The sequence below is a fragment of the Pseudonaja textilis genome, chromosome 2, assembly GCF_049901715.1.
Source record: "Pseudonaja textilis isolate UNSWEBS1 chromosome 2, rPseTex1.2, whole genome shotgun sequence".
Taxonomy (NCBI): domain Eukaryota; kingdom Metazoa; phylum Chordata; class Lepidosauria; order Squamata; family Elapidae; genus Pseudonaja; species Pseudonaja textilis.
In genome coordinates, this window is record NC_141991.1 from 121,664,850 (window position 1) to 121,679,701 (window position 14,852).

Below are 14,852 nucleotides of genomic sequence, written 5' to 3' on the forward strand. Positions count from 1 at the left end.
ACCGGACACCAGATGCCGTCCGGCTTACACAGAGTGGGCCGGGTCGCCTGGATGGGAGATGGAGCAAGGCGTGATCGCCCTCCTCCTCCTCCTCCTCCTCTCCCGTCCGGAGCGAGCAGCCTTTGGCAGGACGCGGTGGCTGGCTGGGTGGCTCCCTTCCCCACCCCTCACCCCACCGTCGACGGGCTGCAGTGCGGAGTTCTGGCCTGCATGCGAGGCAGGGGAGGAGCTTGTCGCTCCCCTCACCCCCCCAGCCCTTCCCCCTCCCCTCCAATCCCCGACCGATCGTTTATAAAGCAGCATCCCCGGACCCATCGCCTTTTGCTCCCCGCCGCCCACTGCTCGGACCTGCTCGGAGCCCAGCCCAGCCCAGCTAGCAGCCATGAGCCATTCCAGCACCATCCGCGCCACCTCCTACCGCCGCACTTTCGGGCCGTCGCCCATGCTGTCGCCGATGCCCTACACCTCGTCCCGTCTGGCCTCGGGCTCTTCCGCCACGCGGCTGCTGAGCATGCCTTCCGCCGGAGCCTCCCTGCGCTCCTACCGCGGGAGCGGCGGCGGGGGCAGCGCCCTGTTCCTGCGCACCGGCGCGCCGGGGATGCTGGCGCCCTCGCAGCTGCCGCCGCAGCGCTACGCCTACAGCTCCGAGAAGCTAGACTTCTCGGTGGCCGATGCCCTGAACCAGGAGTTCCTGGCCACCCGCAGCAACGAGAAGCAGGAGCTGCAGGAGCTCAACGACCGCTTCGCCAGCTTCATCGAGAAGGTGCGCTACTTGGAGACGCAGAACGCCGCCCTGCTGACCGAGCTGGGCCAGTCCCGCGCAAAGGAGCCCACCCGCGCCTCCGACCTCTTCCAGGACGAGCTACGCGAGCTGCGCCGGCAGGTGGACTCGCTGGGCAAGGACCGCGACCGCCTCCAAGTCGACAGGGACAACCTGGCCGAGGACTTGGCCGCCCTCAAGCAGAGGTGAGTCCCCCAGAAACCGAGCCCGCGCTGGAGAACTCGGGGTGGGGGTAGTGCGGTGGGGAAATCCCAAGGGCGGCCCGGTCCTGCCCGGATCCGGGGAATGTCACGAAACTTTGGAGCTTCCCTGTCCGGTTTTAGAAGAGAGGTGGGGGGCAGATGGGTTAAAAATCTAGAAAATTCGGTCTCTTACATTGGGCCGTCCGATAGAGAGGGAACGCCGGCTTTTTAAATTGGGCTGAACCTGTCCAGCTTGCTAAAAGATCATGTCTCTGGAGCATACGCAGAGTGCTTTTCCTAGACCCAAATTCAGAAGGCCCAGGTAACTAACTACTCCCTGTCTTGAAGAAAAGGAAGGATTTCTTGCCAGTGAGGGGTCATTAGCTGAGGAGTTGGGATGACTTCCCAAGAAAAGGGTGATCGATTACCTGAGAGATCAGCTGGCCCTGAGAAGGGCCCAGGGGAAAATAAAAAGCGAACTATAAAAAAAATAAATAAAATAAAAATGGTTCTCTGCACTTTGTAACATGATGAATAAGTTAGTAGGAGCCGAATAATGTATGCCTGATGAATAATGGATGCATAATAATGGATTCTTTTTCTTTGCTGCCTGGGGGTATATAGAAAGCAAATGTGTATTATAGTCCCGAATAAAAGAATAACTGCAGAAGAGTCAGAAGACTGGTGTCTTTGCATTGTAGCCTTTTATCCTCTCTGGTGATCAAGGAATCTAATGATTTGGATCCCCTGGGTCAGGAATCCAGTTTATCTCCTGCCTTCAGAAAAAAAAGTTGGGCTGTGTTCCTAAGCAAAAGTAAGCTGCTCTCTGAAAGCTGTCCGTGGAAAGACTTTCCTTTGTGGGTAGCTGGGTCCCAGACTCATTCTGGGTCTCTCAAATTGTTGCATTTAGGATGATGATGATGATGATGATGATGGTCACGCAGACCCTGTGTGACCATAATGAAGAATTTTAGGGTCTCAGGGGTTGAAGTGGAAGCTGCCCAGCCTTGGAAAGAAGATGCAGATGGAGTAGGTGTGCTGTGCATAGAAAAGAGGTCCTTGAGATGGGGGAGTACTGGGTGTGGTGGGGATGAGTCTGGCAGACATGACGTGATGGGGAGGAGGAGGAGGCTGTCAAAGGGCAGCAAGGCAAGAAAACCAGGCGTCTGGAAAAGAGGAGGCGGGGCTAAATATGGAGCGGGGCGGGAGAGAAGGGTGGGAAGTGGGAAGAGGGAGGAACCTTCTGGTCCAGATGGAACTCCACCCCTTGTTTGGTTTGATGACATCTGGGAAGCCCAGGGAAGGGATGTAGCAGAGGAGCCCCTCTCTTGTTGGAGACCTCTCTGAATGGCGGTCAGAGGACATGGAGGAATCAATGCAAGTTGGCAAAGGAAAGAGCAATAGCAATATTGGCGGCCAGGCTGCAAACTCCAGGGACAAGCAGTAACAAGGGAGAGCCAGCGGCCTTGCAGGAGCCTGCTTTCTTTCAGCCGAACCGTTTTTCTGCTTTCTCATTTATTTTTTCACACATATTTATATTCAAGGGGAAGAGAAGCGTGACTGTGTTCCCTTGGGCATTGTGAAGTGTGGTTGGTTCTCCTCCAAGTGGCAGGGCTCGTGCTGGGGCAGATGGGGAGGTGGGAAGCAGGAAAGAAGAGATGAACATTAGATGCCAAATGTCGGAGGAGAGGCAGCTAGACTCTTTTAGACATACAAACTATTAGGGTGCACCCTCTTTTCCAATATGTTCTTCCCCATCTTACTTATCCTCTTGGGAAAAAAGAAGAAGTAACCCTCCAAAATCCACATTTTTCAGATGCTTTGGTTTTACCCAAAATAGTCTTATAGATTATTAATTCTGCAAGGACCACACAATGGTTTCTAAAATCAAATTTCAAACTACTTAACTTCGTTCCAGCTGCATCTCTGCTCTTTCCCACCATTTCTAGTGCTTTCTTCTTTTTTACTTAGAGGTCAGAGAATCTGTGAAGATGGTTGTTACTTATTTTTAACAGTGCCCACGATACAGAACAATTATTTTAGGTTGCAGAGAGGTTTATGTAATCTTTTAATATCACATTCATAGGTTAAGAATTAGGTGTGATCAATGTCTAGAAGCCAGAATGCGGCCTGAATCTTGATTTGTATAATACGTTTGCCAAGTTGTTATATTGTGTTTGGTTCCTGAAAATGGAAAACTGAGAAGAGATGGAATATTATTTCTGGTATCAATAGGTGTTTAATTATGTGGCTTAGGGCTGAGTTTGCTTAAAAGTTGTGGGCGAAATGAAAAAAAAAAAACGACCAATTCCGTAGCATTCTCACCCAATTTCTGCTTTGGGGCTGCCCTCTGCCCTCTACAGGCTGGATGAGGAAATGCACAAGCGAGAAGATGCTGAAAACAACCTGGTTCTCTTTCGCAAGGTGAGCCAAGCCTCTTCTGGACTATAGAAGAGCACGAGAGGAGGGAACGGCATGCTTGGCTCTCACACCCCCTTACTACACCCCTCCCTGCACGGGTCCTTTCAGATTCACCCTGCCACGTGCAGAGAGCCATGCTGTTTTGTTTTGTTTACATGGCAACGCATGCATGCATCCAAGTTTGTTTCCATGGGTTCATACGCTTTAAGCCGCAAGCTTAAATCTCTGTTTGGCAGCTGTGTAAGCTCCCGGTTGTGCTGAAAGCACGCTCTGTCCCTGGAATCCCAGGCCAGGAGCAGGCCAGCCGACCCCTACCCCTCTTCCCATTCTCTGCTGCCCATTTTACTCCTTAAATTAACGTGGAAAGTGGCGGGCAACTTGCCGGGATTCTGATCAGCCTTCCTTCCTTCCTTTCCCACCCTCCACCCCGCTCCCTCCTGTCCCCTGTGATAGGATGTGGACGATGCCACCCTTTCACGCCTGGAACTGGAGCGCAAGATCGAGTCCCTCATGGATGAAATTGAATTCCTCAAGAAATTGCACGAGGAGGTAAGGCGTAGTAATGGTCTGGCGTGCAACTGATGCCCCTTTCACTGGCTAATCAATTTGGATTTTTTGAACAACCGGAGACCTATGTGAAAGAGGGCCATTTTGGGGCTGCTGCAAGAAATCACCCTGAAAGTAGTGTATCTTCCCAAAGGTGACGGTGTCAGCCGTGGAGGTACCATAGGTGGGGCCACAATGAGCAAAGCAGGAGCCTCAAGAAGGATGGTGGGGGATAAATGTAGCCGGGATAGGAAATCCCATGGCTTCTAGATCCTGCAATCCCATCTGTTATGCTTGAGAGTTAGAGCTGCTGGGAGCTGAAAGTTCAACAGCATTTGGAAGATGACAAGTTCCCTGCCCTTGGGTGTGTGATTATTATTATATATATATTTTAAGGCAACCCTGCAGCAAAGATGTTGCTTCTGGGCCACCTAGTGGTTCCTGGCAGGAAAACATCTGCATCTCTCCAGCCCCACCCTTGGATGTGTGGGCTGGATGACTGGTCTGCACTGTAGTTTTGCAGGGCGGATTCACCTGAGAAAGTAATGCAAGTGGTTGACGGCTGCTCTTGCACTTTGATGCTCAGTGGGAGTATATCTTTTTTTGGGGGGGTGGGGTTCTGTTCCATGTGGGCAGTGATGTTATGTCTGAGCAGTTCTCTGTCAAAATTAACTTCTCCGTGCTGTGCTCTTTGCCACTGAATTATGGTCCCTAACCACAACTACCTTCCATTGAGGATCTGCATACTGCATGAGTCAAAAAGAGGGCTGTGAAAATATCTACAGACCCCCTCACATCCTGGACATAAATTGTTTCAACTCCTACCCTCAAAACAATGCTATAGAGCACTGCACACCAGAACAACTAGACACGAGAACAGTTTTTCCCCGAACGCCATCACTCCGCTAAACAAATAATTCCCTCAACACTATCCAACTGTTTACAAAGTCTGCATTACTATTACTGTTAATCTTCTCATCACTCCTTTTCACCCATCCCCTCCCACTTATGACTGTATGACTGTAACCTTGCTGCTTGTATCCTTATGATTTATATGGACTGTTCCCTAGTATGATTTGATTGCTGATTGTATCCTCTGACTATCATTAAGTGTTGTACCTTATGATTCTTGACTCTTGACGGATGGATCGTTTCTTTTATGTACACTGAGAGCATATTCACCAAAGACAAATTACTTGTGTGTCCAATCACACTTGGCCAATGTTCTGTTCTATTCTATTCTATTCTATTCTATTCTATTCTATTCTATTCTATTCTATTCTATTCTATTCTATTCTATTCTATTCTATTCTATTCTACTCTACTCTACTCTACTCTACTCTACTCTACTCTACTCTACTCTACTCTATTCTAATAATTCAAATTCAAATTCAAATTCTAATTCTATTCTGTTTGTGTAGTATGGCAGCATATGTGATTGTTACCCTATAAGCAACTTTCTTGGTGTGCCTGACAACCTCTCTCCCCCTCCCCCAATGCATGCAGGAGCTGAACGACATGCAAGTGAGCATCCACAGCCAGCAGCAGGTGCAAGTGGAGGTGGAGCAGGCTAAGCCAGATCTGACTGCCGCCCTGAAGGAGATCCGCACTCAGTATGAAAGCATTGCGGTCAAGAACCTGCAGGAGGCTGAGGAGTGGTACAAATCCAAGGTGCCTAAATTATGGGGGTGGTGGTGGTGGATAAGAAGAAGATGGGGTTACCGCGCGATTAACAGGATGCCTTCATGAAATGTAGAGAGCAAGAAAGAAGACCTCAACGGGAATATGCAGGATGCATTATTGATTTTTATTAGATTTAGATGCCGCTCTGTCTCACTGTCCCATGGCAAGAGAGGCTGGAGGGTTGTTTTTTTTAAGTCCAGGACAAAGAGATTACATTTGGAGTAGTAGGACCTCTGTAATTCATGGAGCAGTGTTTCTCTCAAGCTTAGCCACTTTGAGATGAGATGAATTCCCAGAATTCACCCAGCCAGTAGGGGGAGCCCTAACACTGAATAAACGCTGTCTCTTTTGAAGCATCAAGAAAATAGCTGTTTAGTGGAAGAGGAATGTTCTTATTACCGTAAAACTTATTGATATAGCAAAATAATAAACCACTTAGGGTACAGGTTGACCCCCTCCTACTTCTGGAGGGTTTACTTGACATGTGGCATAACGCCTCTTCGTCGTTCTTTAGATGCATGCACTGCTGTAAGACAGTGTGGCTTGGTTGGTGCTTTTCATGAGTGAGTTCCATTAATAATGTATATAGTTTGTGGTGTGGGTCAAAGAAAGTAGAGGGACAGCCCTAAATCAGACTGATGATGCTGGCTTCCTGTGTATCAGATTTTCCTGACTGAGGGAAATCCAACCACTGCTGTAGAATATTACAGGTAATCCTTGATTTATATGACCAGTTGCTTAGCAACTGTTTGAAATTATGACAGAGCCTGAAAAAAAAAATTGTGAGTCTGTTCTGACATTTGCCCCTCCTCCACAATCACGTGATTTGCAGTTTCCCCCCTTGCAGCCAAGCCAGCCCGCATTTATTAGGGCCGTTTGCAGCACCCCACAGTAACGTGACTGTGATTTATGATACACATGTCAGAAAACGGGTTTACTTTTGATTTCCAGCAAAACCAAGCATAGCGAACAATAGGTTTGCTTAACAACCACCACAAGAAAGATCATAATATTGGGTCACATGGCAATCCACTTTACAATCATCATGACTTATGACTTTAGTTGCGGGCTGAATTACGGTTGTAACTTGAGGATTGCCTGTATAAAGAATGGGTCCAATGCTGTGGCTATTCTGTGAGATTTCCACAGAGGGAAAAGAGGCTCTTGAGAAAAGTTCTGTGTGGACCTTGGGCTTGTGTTGTCAATTCCCCTCCAGCTAGATAACTGTGAATGAGTTCAGCGTGGGTCTGCTTAGGAGTTGTTTTGGGGTTCCTTCTTTCCTTTCTCCTGATGTTCCCAAATTCTTGGCTTGTGAAGCAATGATTAGAATGCAGTATTGCAGGTTAATTCGGCATTTCACTGCCAGGAGTTCGATTCTCACCAGGCTCAAGGTTGACTCAGCCTTCCAGCCTTCTGAGATTGGTAAAATGAGGACCCAGATTGTTAGGAGCAATATGTTACCTCCATAAATCATTTAGAGAGGGCTGTAAAGCACCGTAGAGCAGTGTGATGACCTGGAGCATGGCACAAAGGCAACACAGTCAGATAATCAGTAGGAGTCAACTTTGCCCCCAATGTCCTGGTCACCTTCTGGTCTGGAGAAAAACTCTCCCAGGAACAGCCTTTGGCTGCAGAGAGTCAAGTCCAAAACGTGGTCAACAAAAACTGTAACTATAAGTCCAATCAAGGCAAGATGAGGTAATTGGTCCGACAGGGCAGGAGAAGGAATTCCAGACATGAAGGAACAGCTGTAATTCAACACAGTTGGCAGGTTGCCAGGAACGCAGATCACCAAAGTCAACACAAGATTAACTCACATTTGTTCCCAGCAGCATTCATGTCTTTTAAACTCTGTTCCCAGGTGTGACTAATGAAGGGAATCAGGGCCCTTTCCTTCCCCGTAAGCCATTCCCTACTTTCCTCCACAGCCAACGGAGCCACACTCCCCCTCCATGTCAGCTGTTTGTCTTCCTCCTCGGATTCAGACTCCGAGAGGGGCATGACAAGCAGTATATCAGTCTAAAAGTGCTACTGCTATGGCTGTTCTTTGCAGTTTGCTGACCTGTCAGATGCAGCCAATCGGAATCACGAGGCCCTTCGCCAGGCCAAACAGGAGATGAACGAATCTCGCCGTCAGATCCAGACCCTGACCTGTGAGGTTGATGGACTCAAAGGAACAGTGAGTAAAACACTCCCCCTGCTCTCAACCTGGGTCAGTAGTAAATGGGTGGCCAAAGAACGAGAGGGAAAATCACAGGTCAGCTGGCAATGATGTTTTAGCTTCCCCATTCCTTGCTGTGCACGGTGAAATCCCAAAGGAAAGCTTGATTACAACACGCAATCAAATTATGTCCACCACTTAGGCCATTTGCAGACTCTGGCTATGACCAGCAAAAACCCTGTATGATATTAGGATCAAGGATTTTGAGAAGCCACATTCCTTCACCTGAGCCTGCCTGGGGTTTTGAGATCTTCAGTTAGAAAGCACCTTGGCTCTGCTTTATCAGCAAACTGGAGCAAGTTTGATAGGAATGCAGAAAGTGCCTTCTTGGGGATGGCTTCTCCCAAGCTCTAGAATCACTAAATTGACTCTGCTTTCTGCCACTTCCTGGTAGTGGCAAAGTCCTTGGTCAGGCAGTTTTGCGGGCCTTAGGATGATTTGTCAGTAACTGAAATAGGCTTGGATAAGTAGCTGCTGTTCATTTTTTAAAAATTCAGTTGTATTTTAATCAAATTTTTGTACTTGGTTGTTGGTAGCCTCGAGCACCGTTTATGATGGAAAGGCAGACTGTAAATGCAATAAATACAATAAAACGAAGAGGGGAAGCCACCTTCAGGGCTCTCAAGTTATCTGGACGTAACTGTTTTCAAAGTCTTGTTGCGACTTGCTCTCCATCTTGCTAGAATGAAGCCTTGCTGAGACAGATGCGAGATCTTGAGGACCAATATGGGGCTGAGGTGGGCTCCTACCAAGAGACAGTGGGGCGGCTGGAGCAGGAGATCCAGCACATGAAGGAAGAGATGGCTCGGCACCTGCGGGAGTACCAGGACCTGCTGAATGTCAAGATGGCTCTTGATATTGAAATTGCCACCTACCGCAAACTGTTGGAAGGAGAGGAAAGCAGGTAGGTCAACCAGTGGTCAGATCCTGCCCTGCTCATCTTTTAGGTTCATGGGCACATTGTGAATGTCCTGGGCGCCCCCGCGGAGTGGCTACTGCAGGCAGCAGGGTAAGACACAAAACAGTGGAAAATGTAAATTGGTTTTTGGGGGAGACAAGGACTTACCCAAGAAACTGAGCATGAAGCAGACGTGAAGGTTGAGTCACAAAGTTTATTCATTGGGCGCCACCATTTTCTGCTCCAACGCAACATTTGTGCTGGTGGGTGCGGTCTCTTGTAAGGCCTTCCATCTAGCCTTCTGCAATACGTTGCCCTCCAGAAGCCTTGGGATTTGCAATTTTAAGAGGTCCTAATCAGCACAGACAGGGACCACCAACTGTGTGGGAGGCGGTTCTAATGCACCTAGAGAGCACCAGGCTGCAGAAGGTTGACCATCCCAAAATTTCCTGTCCCCACCCAACCCACTTTCTTTCTCTGAAACTTTAATTCAAACAAATGATTTCTGCTCCTCGCTCCTAAAAGTGCCCAGTTTTTTCTTTTCCTAACCTTCCTGATAGGTAGGCACTTCCCTCTGTTTCCACCTAACTTGCTCTAATGCTCTCCCCTCCATCTCCTCTCAGCATTTTCATACCTGGGCACGTGACCCTCAGACCAGGTGTATGCGGGAAAGTCTCTGGAACAGGGGTCTCCAACTTTGGCAACTTTAAGACTTATAGACTTCAACTCCCAGAATTCCTCAGCCAACTTTGCTGGCTGAGGAATTCTGGGAATTGAAGTCCACAAGTCTTAAATTTGCCAAGGTTGGAGACCTGCTCTGGAATATAGGCCAGTCTTCTTTTGTGGGATGCCCGGCGTGTATTTCAGAGAGTAGGAGGGGTGAGCACCGGAAAGTTAATCTACAGCTGTCTTGGTTGCAGCTACAGCATTGGAAAAGATACTTATTTTTACTTAGTTCTGAACAAACTTTCATAGGAGTATGTGAGGAGGAAGGTGGCCTTCTCCTTTTCTAGGAGGGATGCAGAAAAGTCGTTTAAATGGAAACGTTTGGAAATTAATTTGTAGAAGTTTCTGTAATGTTTACTGGCCTGTATGTTCCCTGCAGGATTGCAGTGCCTGTCCAATCCATGGCATCTTACAGCTTCAGACCCGCAGGTAAGCCAATTAGCCAGCATGGGTCCCCAATGAACCCGCATGCTTTGGGTTGTTTGACAAAGTTGTGGCTTCTGAAAGAGATGGTAGCACTGGCATAGAGGTCAGCAATATTCTGGTTGGACCCAAGCATCTCATTGGCCATATTTTGCACACACTTTTTTTTTTCCTACTGAGCAATAATTTGACGGGAACAAACTTGGTTTTCAAAGTTCCCTTATCTCAAGTTGTGCAGGCAATCATGCCTTAGTCTAAGTTGCTTTTTCTTGGAAAGAAACCCCAAGGCTCCTTTGTTCCTCCCACACCTCTCCACTTTCCTTTCTTTCTAATTTCTCCCAGCTGGTAGCCAAAAGTCTTTCATGACGGAAGTGTGAGTTAAAGAAGGCAGCTGATCTGCTGGGTGTTTGGGAGTTGTAGCCCTCAGTCCCCTGCATGACCCTGGATAGGAAAGGAGAGAGGGGCCTTGAATGCTGAGCCTTTTCTCCCTCAATCCTCCCTCTTCCTCAGTTTCAGAGCCGGATCCAAGTGTAGAGAGCCACACCCGGAAGACGGTGCTGATCAAAACCATTGAAACCCAGGATGGAGAGGCAAGTCAATGACTTGTTCAGACTGGAGATTTGCATGACAGAGGAACTCGGAGCAGAGGTGTGATTTTTAAGCTGTGGCGATTGGACCTAAGCCTAGGCCCTAGGGTAGGGGTCTTTAAACGTGGCAACTTTAAGACTTGTGGACTTCAACTCCCAGAATTCCTAACCTGACTGGAGGAGGAATTCTGGGAGTTGAAGTCCACAAGTCTGATGACCCTTTGCCCTAGGGCAGGGGTCCCCAACCACCGGTCCCCGGACCGGGACCGGTCTGCGAATCATTTTTTACCGGGCCGCAAAGCTTGGGTGTCGCCATCTTGTTTCGACGGCGCTTCCGAGTTTTTGGTTGCTTCCGGGTTTTCGGTTGGAAAGCGGCGTTTGGGTGCTCGCGCCTTAGTTTTGTCGAAGTGGGTGGTGGCTTTGAATGAAGAGCCGTCCCGATGGCAGTGGAGTCTCACGTTACTTAGGTACCGGTCCGTGGAAGAATAAATAATTATGAAACCGGTCCCTGGTTCAAAAAAGGTTGGGGGCCACTGCCCTAGGGCATAGCAAAAAAACCTCCAGAGGCCAAATTAGGGTTTTGCTGTTATTTCAGTCAGTCAAAAGAAGCCTGACTTCATAAAATTCCCAAGGGGCGCCAGGTTGGGGAAGGATTGCCCTCTGCTGCTCTCACGGCTTGGCCTTTTCTCTCCCTGCAGGTGGTGACCGAATCAAGGAAGGAGCAGAGAGCTGAGATAGAGAAGTGAGGCTGGCCACCCCAGCAAGGCCCCCTGGGCCACTGAGAGAGGCACTTAGCTCACCTCTTTGCAAAAGTCCCAGTCGCAGATCCCTTCTTCCCTCACTAAGCCACACTGGCCTTATTTACGATGGTGATGGTGACGATACCTCTTACCACTGGCAGCCTTCCCACACTGTTCCAGGCTTCCTGAACCATCCCTCTCTGCCCTTCGGACCGTACTCTGTTCACAGCCTGGTGGTAGTCCCAGCAATAGCCACCAATGATCTTGGGAGTGGAGATGGCTTCCCCCTGCTCTTGTCTTCCATCGCCTCCTACCTCTTTGTATCACATTCCTTCTCATCTCTCCCCGCAAAGAGCCCTTCTCCAACCAGTACCCCCCAAACCAAGCTGCCTTCCTGTAAAGTACCACTCACAAAGCCAGCCCACCCTAGGAACCAATTAGCCAGGTGTGTTTAGGTTGAATCTAAAGGCTGTGGCCTTCCAGTTGTTTTGGAATTAAAATTCCCAGCCTCCTAAAAATCATACAGTGTGTTGCTGGCACTTGTAGTTTAGCAATAGCTGGAAGGTCCCAGGATCCCTACCACTGCCAAACAATTCGGTGGCTGCAGGTTGGCAAGCTCCACCAACCTGCAAGGCCCACTAAGCACACCATCTTGGAAGCACCAAAGAAGGCCAGGAGCTTGCTCATAACTTTGTTTTTACTGCTCTTGTTGAATCTAAACAGTTCTATGTGCCGGTCACAGAGAAAACCCCCTCATGGTTTACAACAGGGGTCTCCAACCTTGGCAACTTTAAGCTTGGAGGACTTCTACTCTCAGAATTCTCCAGCCAGCAAAGCTGGTTGGGGAATTTTGGGAGTGGAAGTCCACCAGGCTTAAAGTTGCCAAGGTTGGAGACCCCTGGTTTACAAAGATTCCCAAGAGAATCACGATAGGAACTTGCTTTATCAAGATGCAATAGGCTGGGCTTCCCAATTGGTTCTCACTTCTGTGAACTTACGTTGAGAGGGTGCACCGTCAAGCTTCAGGTCATCTGTACTGACAGGGAGAATAGCACCGGACAACTTTATTTGAAGGTTGGCTAGGTAATGCAACTAAAGCATTTTAAACATTAAATGATAACCAGTATTAATTTCCTCAGTTGTCAAGCCCCAATCTGGTTCATTCCAGATGTGTTGACTTCAATTCTCCTAATTCCTAAGCAGCATGATGCTAGCTGGGGCTGAGAGTTAATTAAATGCATCAAGGGAATGTAGGTGGAGACTACTACTTCAGATCTTCTCAAACAAGCTCCCAAATGAAGTCATATATATAAAAAAAAGATGATTCACTGTCTTTTATTGTTCAAAGCAAATTTTGTAAGGGAAGCTTAAAAAAAAAATCTGCAGAATAAGCCTTCTGACTGTTGGTCTGTTCTTTCCCAATACTGAAGGGTGCTAGTGGTAATTTTTAGAAACTGATCTGGTAGGTGTTTATTCGGAAGCCTCAAGCCTTTCTTAACCATTTGACTTCCTTCCATTCAAAAATGATTTTTCATTGCACTTTTAAAAGTGATGTCAACTTTGCCTTCTGAGACATAAGTGAAGCTAGAAAGCTGCCTTACGCTTGAAATTGTGAGTCACAGAAGAGAACATTTTCCTGTTCAGCTTTTTAATGTCCCCATGTCCAATAAGCAACCTTTTTTCTGCTCCCTTTCAGAGAGAAAGGACCAGAACAGGGTGAGACCGCCATGGGATTCCCCTTCCTCTGCATGGCATATAATTAAGGGTTGTGTTGTGCAGGCAAAGAAAGAAGATGAGCAGCTCTAGAAAACTGAAAAACATCAAACAACCGCCTTTAATTCACAGGGTCAAACAAACTACAGAACCAAAAAAAAAAAAAGGAAAAAAAATGCCTACTTCCAGTGGTGCTGACTCACGGCCTTAATAAACAGCGATGCCATCATGCGTGAAAAGCACCCAAGACTCCTGGCTAGCAGAAATGGTCACAAAGCTCTCAGTGCATCTCCTGATTCCCTTGTCTTATGATCTTGAGAACCCCGGGGGACTGTGTGAATGCAATCTCAGTTGGGTGCCTAATGGCCAAAATGGGAGTAACATGTCCTCCATTTGATTTAATATAATCCCAAAGGGCAAAACACTTTTAAAAGGCTATAGTGAAGTCCTATCTTACCTTCTCATCCTATTGCCATAGGGTCAGAAAAGAGACTGGAGAGTCACTTGTCTGGAATGGTCTAGGGTCTCCTGGTTGAGCAGGGGGTTGGACTAGAAGACCTCCAAGGTCCCTTCCAGCTCGGTTCTGATTCTGTCATGTCCTTTGTCTACTTATGGCCCTCAGAAATTATTGCCTATCTTTGCTTCATGTGTATCTGTGGCTTCTCATAAGAGATAGCACCAACCGCTTCTTGCCAGTCTGTCCATTTTTAATCAAATCCAGCTTTTTTTTCTCAGACGGACATCTTTCACACGTTGTCTTTTTTTCCCTCTTATCTTGCTTTGATATTCCAGACTTCGTCTCTTCAGATAGGGTACAGTGACCGTTGCATTTCTGCTTCTAACTTGATTTTTGTCATCCCTGAAGATAGGCCAGGACAGGAAGCAGAGTCCACAACTCAGACCACAGGAACTCTACTAAGTTATATTAACAGATTTTTGAAAGACTGACAGATTTTTTTCCTCTCTGCTTCTGCTGTACCAAAGAGAATCTACATGGGCCTGGGTTTCCTCACCTCCCATTTTTCATCTTGAAGTAAACAAATTGATGTTTACTCAACTATTCTTGTTTTTGTTTTTCAAGTTCTATTTTCATATTTCTGTACATTTTCTGTCTTACTGGAGAAATCTACCATAGAGCTTTCTACCTTAAACTCAGGAGTCATCTTGATAAGAAGTCTCGTCGCCGCATTTCTCCAGATTTATTCCAGAAAGAAGGAAACTTCAGGGAGATGCTTCTCTGTGGACGTTTGGTTCATCCCCCACAGTTCTCTCAGACCAAGACCAGCCAACTTTTTAATGGGTGGGGCCGATACTTATTTTTATTTTAAGGGACAGGGAATGCAGGGAAATTACAGAAAGGATGAAGCTAATTTTTGAAGGCATTCTTTTGGCTCGAAGTGCCATCTTTGCTTGGTTTGAATTGCTACCAAATCGTACGGTGCAAGGAGTCATGAAATGGTACTTGAGTTCCTTATAATCTACACATGGATCATAGGATGGATTGGATTATACTTGTCTTTGGAAATAGGAATTTCTGAAACAGAAAATCTCACTTAACCTTGATGACTTTTTTTAGTGAGTTAGTAGCTGAAAGTAGTCTCTATGATTATGCTTTCTCCTTTGATCTCCCCGCCCCGCTCCTGCCGCATCACTGTTATTTATTCTTGATTTCTTAAACCTCATTAATGGTCCAGTAGGGATGTTAATTCTTTCCCTGAAAATCAGTAAATGCTAAAATTACGGAAATTCTTGGAATCTGGTCTAATAGAAGTTACGTTAATATCAAATTTAAATTGCTTAGTTGAGGTTAGGTAACCTCTGCCACATAGAAGCATTTCTGGTCATGATTGCTTACAGTGGACTGTCCAGTTTCCCTCCACTTTGAGAGATAAAAAGACCAGGGAACTTATCAAAAAAGGCATATTGGGGGA

General features: G+C 47.2%; 1 protein-coding gene across 1 annotated transcript; it reads left to right on the forward strand.

Moving 5' to 3' along the window:
- The first annotated feature begins 304 nt into the window (after positions 1 to 304).
- Positions 305 to 14,852, forward strand: PRPH (peripherin). The gene is made up of 9 exons (XM_026711189.2): positions 305 to 966; positions 3,327 to 3,387; positions 3,838 to 3,933; positions 5,437 to 5,601; positions 7,667 to 7,792; positions 8,518 to 8,738; positions 9,838 to 9,887; positions 10,392 to 10,471; positions 11,167 to 14,852. The coding sequence occupies exons 1-9, from the start codon at positions 383 to 385 to the stop codon at positions 11,212 to 11,214; spliced, it is 1,431 nt and encodes a 476-aa protein (XP_026566974.1). The 5' UTR covers positions 305 to 382; the 3' UTR covers positions 11,215 to 14,852.

What these genes read in the sequence shown, in the direction of transcription:
- PRPH (XM_026711189.2), top strand. Translation starts at nt 383, where the DNA reads ATGAGCCATTCCAGCACCATCCGCGCCACCTCCTACCGCCGCACTTTC. An exon ending in TTGGCCGCCCTCAAGCAGAG is followed by an intron (nt 967 to 3,326) that starts GTGAGTCCCCCA and finishes TGCCCTCTACAG; the next exon opens with GCTGGATGAGGAAATGCACA. An exon ending in TTACAGCTTCAGACCCGCAG is followed by an intron (nt 9,888 to 10,391) that starts GTAAGCCAATTA and finishes CCTCTTCCTCAG; the next exon opens with TTTCAGAGCCGGATCCAAGT.